This window comes from Medicago sativa, chromosome 2, assembly GCF_051527215.1.
Source record: "Medicago sativa cultivar Bolivia chromosome 2, Bolivia_mono, whole genome shotgun sequence".
Lineage (NCBI taxonomy): Eukaryota > Viridiplantae > Streptophyta > Magnoliopsida > Fabales > Fabaceae > Medicago > Medicago sativa.
The window spans coordinates 76465930-76471511 of record NC_140750.1 but is presented as its reverse complement, the minus strand read 5'-3'; the positions used below and the strand labels follow the sequence as shown (position 1 = coordinate 76471511).

General features: G+C 31.4%; 1 protein-coding gene across 1 annotated transcript; it reads left to right on the top strand.

Moving 5' to 3' along the window:
* The first annotated feature begins 1582 nt into the window (after positions 1–1582).
* LOC146950867 (serine carboxypeptidase-like) lies at positions 1583–5351 on the top strand. Its single transcript, XM_085746818.1, has 9 exons — positions 1583–1943; positions 2508–2682; positions 3226–3345; positions 3539–3682; positions 3792–3942; positions 4064–4152; positions 4255–4513; positions 4729–4862; positions 5121–5351. The coding sequence occupies exons 1-9, from the start codon at positions 1600–1602 to the stop codon at positions 5241–5243; spliced, it is 1539 nt and encodes a 512-aa protein (XP_085602944.1). The 5' UTR covers positions 1583–1599; the 3' UTR covers positions 5244–5351.
* Positions 5352–5582: the final 231 nt, after the last annotated feature.

The window sequence follows — 5582 nt, the reverse complement described above, 5'->3', positions numbered from 1 at the left end:
GGGGTGACTTAGAAATGTGTCTTTGTTTTAAAGTATTAAAAAGAAAATTCTTTCTTTTTTGTCATATTCAAAAGTAGAAAAGGTTATTCTTTCATTTTTAAGACATTATTCTTTCATTTTTTGTTTTACACAAAAGTTTGCAGCACATTTTGGTAATTTGACAAGGATGTTAGTGTTGGTCCTATACGTTACAAGGGTTGATGATCTTGTACGTCACTCAGTCTCAAACAATATGAGTGAATGAAGAATATAATCAATAATAATAAAATGGGAATTGCTCACTTAAGGCACAACTATCATATCGTACACGCTACACTTTACATTTACCAGTAGCTTCACAAATACAGAACATGAGATGCAAATTGCATCTTTGTAAGATTTTTATTTTATTTGATACAATGATTTGGGGTTTAAACTTTGTTTTTTTTAGTGTAGTCACAAGATAGTTTTAAAATAATTTCAACATAATCACTAATGTATTTTAATATTACTTTACTGTGATGTTTTTTTGACTGTTTACTATAAGGTATCTTAAACTTTTGACTAATTGTCTAATATACATACACTTCTTCTTTGCAAATTTGTCTAATATACAATTAATCACGTAATAATTAATTTCTCACTTACAAGTCTATGATCTCGAGAAAACTATTTGAGGTAACTATACTAATTAAATTGGCATTCACATGAGTTTTGGATATTGATCTCAAAAGCTTCATGTTCAAGATTTTCTTTAGTTATATGACACTTTTTCACATTATTTTCGACGGAATTTTACGTAGTGACATGATAAATTTGGCATGAGAAAAAACATTGCCATGTAATTTTAGTAGTTTAAGGAAAAATTTCTTTATTGAGAAAATAAAAGAAACATTTCTTTTTTTAGTGTCCAAAAAAGTTTAAAGAACTAAAGCAAGACTTATTTTTTATTTAAAAAATGAAACGTCAACTCACAACCAAAAAGCTCGCAGTGATTAGACGGAAACTTTTTATTTATTTGAAAATCTTTTGATTATTGAATTTATTTTAATCTTAAACTCACATTCTAACACAGTTAGTGAAAAATAATTTTCTTTTTTCATAAATCATTCACTTATCTGGTGGTAAAATGACATGGCTTAGACTTGGATGTTCGAGTTTCGTCCCCACTAGTGTACTCAGAGGAAGATAAATGTAAAATATTTTATTTTATATATGTGTTCTTTAAACTCTAAGATTTTCTCTCTGATATCATTCCCTCATATCCTAAATTTTTTATTAAAAAAAAAAATCATTCGCTTATCTTGAATATAAGGTGGGATTCAAAATCAAACGACTAGTATGTTTAAATAATCTAAATCTTCGACAAAGCATATAATTATTATTATTATTTTGACAGGATAAGATTTTGAAATTAGAGTTAAAACCAAATAACTTAATTCTTAAGGTTGAAATGCAATTCAATATAATTGCATGTATGCTAATTTCAAAAGACAAAGCAACCTGAAAAGTGTTGGAAACTATTAACCCTCTCATACTCAACTCAACTTTTGCATACGTAGAACAAGCACTATAAATTCACATCCATTTCTTCCATTCTTTCAACAAAAACAAAACAACATGGCATCATCTTTAAGGTTCCTCCAAATGTGTCTGTCTTTTGTAATGTTCTTCCTCTTCATTTCACATTCATTCTCATCTCCAGCTTATCCCACAAACAATGACATTCTCCTCTCTTCAACTGCATCATCTTACCCAAAATTACAAGCAGAAAATCTCATAAGAGGACTTAATCTTTTTCCAAAAGATTCCATAAACACACCAGAGAATGATCCTCATTTTGTTCATGGAAATATTGTGGAGAAGAAGTTCACTTTCCCTGGTTTTGTTGACTCTGGTGCTTCTGTTGAAGAACTTGGTCATCATGCAGGCTATTATAGTCTTCCTCATTCCCAAGCTGCAAGGTAAAATAGATCATGACTATCTTTGAATTTTAGGCCAAAATAAGATAAAATAGAATAGAATGAAATATGAGGGAAGTTTTTTGTGGTAAAAAATGATCTAAGCATAATAAAGTAAGAAAAGCTTTAGACAGAATAAAAATATAGTTCTTGGAAAGCATAAAGTCAGAATAATAAAAGTGAAAGTGAACAAGCAAAGAATTTATAAAAAATGGAATAGTTTGGATTTCTTATGTTCATTTGATCTAGTTTAATTTATTGGATATTTGTTTGATCATGTATTTTTATCATGTCTTTGATGTTGTCATTACTCGTGTATCAACTTAATCAAAATATATATCAAAGTATCATAATTTGAAATATCTGTTACAACATCTCCACTTCTAAAATTAAACTCCAAAATAGACCGAATTTTAAGAAAAACACTTTTTCAAATTATTACTTAACCAAAATAAGAATTTGATGACAACTCTATTGATTTATATTAATTGGTTTTTTGTCAACTCACATCATAATAATGTGTGCGAAGACATGTTTCCATTGAACAATTTGTTATGTCGATTGCAGGATGTTCTATTTTTTCTTTGAATCTCGAAACACTAAGGATGACCCTGTTGTTATATGGTTAACTGGAGGGCCAGGATGCAGCAGTGAAATTGCTATGTTTTATGAAAATGGTCCTTTTAAATTCTCCAAGGATAAGAACTTGTCCCTTGTTTGGAATGAATATGGATGGGACATGGTACCTATTAAATTATTCTCTTTTCTTTTTCTTTTTCCACTTTAGTTCTTACTCATATATGATCATCTTGCAATAATGACATGTTTGGATTGACTTATTTGCGCTTATTTGCTGACATAAACAATTGTGAGACTGTTTGAAAATTTTTTTGGAAACAACTTACGTCATATTTGTAGGTTTTTTTGAGAGGTCATATCTATAAGTTGTTTTCAGTTTATTTTCATAAGCTCCAAACTAATATAGCTTATGAAACTGTTTGACTTTATTTACCTTTTATTGTAAAAATAGCTAATACATAAGCATTTATATGACAAGGGCTTATGATATAAGTGATTAATTAAGTTGTTTATCCAAATATGGCCTAAACCCCCTAGATTTTCCCTGTTGTGCTATGTTCAATCAATGTATAGTGTCAACAACAATAGCAAAAGTAATGATATTTATGCATATACCAGTCCACACAAACTCAAACAATCAAGTTATTATTTATTAGCACTGAAGTTGTTTTTTTAATAGTGCCAATGCATTTTTTCTTGTTTGTAGGCATCAAATATTATATTTGTAGACCAACCCACTGGAACAGGTTTCAGCTATACCACTGATGATAGCGACGTTCGACATGATGAAGACGGTGTTAGCAACGATCTATATGACTTCTTGCAGGTTATTTGATTTATTCAGTGATTAAAGAAAATAATATCAAAATAACATTTGAAATGATTGCTTTATTTATTGAATTATTCACTTGTATTAAGTGGTTAAACATGATTCACATTACAATCAATCTAAATTGCAAATTCTATGTTAAACTCTAATGTTGTGCATACATAAGATTCTCTAAATTTCACAATGACAGGCATTTTTCAAGGAACACCCTCAGTTCACTAAGAATGATTTTTATATTACCGGAGAATCATACGCTGGACATTACATTCCAGCTTTTGCATCTAGGGTTCATCAAGGAAACAAGGCAAAAGAAGGAATTCATATAAATCTAAAGGTATTATTACATTGTCATATAATGTACATTATATTTATGTAAAGGTAAACTTTTCTCAAAACAATATCAATGTAATGTAAACTAATTTGTAAACCTTTATAATAAACAGGGTTTTGCTATTGGTAATGGATTAACCAATCCGGAAATTCAGTACAAGGCATATCCAGATTTTGCATTAGACAATGGACTAATTAATAAGGATGAACATGCCAACATCAACAAGTTGTTCCCACGATGCCAAAAGGCTATAGAATCTTGTGGTATGACATTTTAAGTTTGTTCCCTTCTCGGTCATAAACTGAAAATTTTACACCAATTTGTTGTGCCATTTACTTGTTATTTTTTCTTATTGGCACTAATAGTTTGTATTTGATTTGTTAGGCACTAAAGGTGGAGACGCATGCATGACTTCAAGAAACATTTGCAGTGAAATATTTGATCAGATCATGGACATAGCTGGCAACATTAATGTATGATATCAAAAAAGAAAAGAACTAAAAGTATTTGACAAAGATAGTATGAAAATAATGCTGTTTGAGTTCACTAATGCATTATGTTTATTCCTAATGCAGTACTATGACATTAGAAAGCAATGTGTGGGAAGTCTTTGTTATGACTTCTCCAATGCGGAAACATTCTTGAACATGAAGACAGTAAGGGAAGCTTTAGGTGTTGGGGACTTGGAATTTGTTTCTTGCAGTAGCACAGTATACAGTGCCATGTTGCAGGATTGGATGAAAAATCTAGAAGTGGGTATTCCTGCTCTTCTTGAGGATGGAATCAAGGTGCTTGTGTATGCTGGAGAAGAAGATCTCATATGCAATTGGCTTGGTAAGTTCGATTACTTTTTTGGTGTTAGTCCACCGGTTCCCAGAAGAAGGGGAACTGGCTAATCAAGATTTGAAGTACGACTCGCTCAAATAATTTGTCTTTAACTGAAGCACGTTAATTATAAGTTGGATTAATTTGGAACCAGAATTGCTTTTGTCAAAATAGAATACACAAATATGCTGGTTAGATTTCTAAATGTGTTTCTCATTTGGCAGGGAATTCAAGGTGGGTTGATGCCATGACGTGGTCAGGTCAAAAAGAATTTAAGGCGTCTCCTACAACCCCATATTTGGTTGATAGTGAAGAGGCAGGAGATCTGAAAAGCCACGGACCTCTTGCTTTCCTCAAGGTTTGTGTTTAAGGGTGTATTCATTAGAGTATTAGACGATTGATCTATATAGCACTGACACTTCAAACTAAAAGTGTGTTTGGTTTTCGACGCATGCTGTGTTCGACATCGAGACAAGTATTTGCATTCGATCATTTTTATTTTCTCAAATTATTACTGATGTTTACATGTCACTATCGGTGTTGTGTCTGGGACAAGTGTCTGTCGGTGCTTTGTAGCTATTGATACGCGTGTGTTTAACTTCCGTTTTTTTAATAGGTGAAAGAGGCTGGTCACATGGTTCCTATGGATCAACCAAAAGCTGCACTTCAGATGTTAAAAGATTGGATGCAAGGGAAACTAATAAGGACAAGGGGAGGAGATAATGTCTCGTCTATATGATGCACTCATCTTAAAACCAAAATCACATTCATATTGTATACACATTAATGGCATTTCCTTGTGAACATTAAAAGAATGAATAAAATACATTTCTTTTTCCCCAAGTCACTCACATTTTTGGCATTTTTGATCCTACTATTTCTTAAATTCACAATACCAATTCATAGACCATGCTCTTCATGGTTTTCTCTACTCTTGTAGAGTTATAAACGTGATAGGAAAATCGAATGTGTAAACTTCATTACAAATGTTTTCAAATTTTACTATTACAAAACAAATCAACCGAGATACACTCTTGGCAATGAAGAAGCCGTTGAACTCCTGAGTCGAAAAAAAACG

Coding starts and splice junctions, on each gene's coding strand:
- LOC146950867 (XM_085746818.1), top strand. CDS start 1,600: ATGGCATCATCTTTAAGGTTCCTCCAAATGTGTCTGTCTTTTGTAATG. Junction 3,683..3,791: donor GAATTCATATAAATCTAAAG/GTATTATTACAT, acceptor TATAATAAACAG/GGTTTTGCTATTGGTAATGG. Junction 4,153..4,254: donor ACATAGCTGGCAACATTAAT/GTATGATATCAA, acceptor TTCCTAATGCAG/TACTATGACATTAGAAAGCA.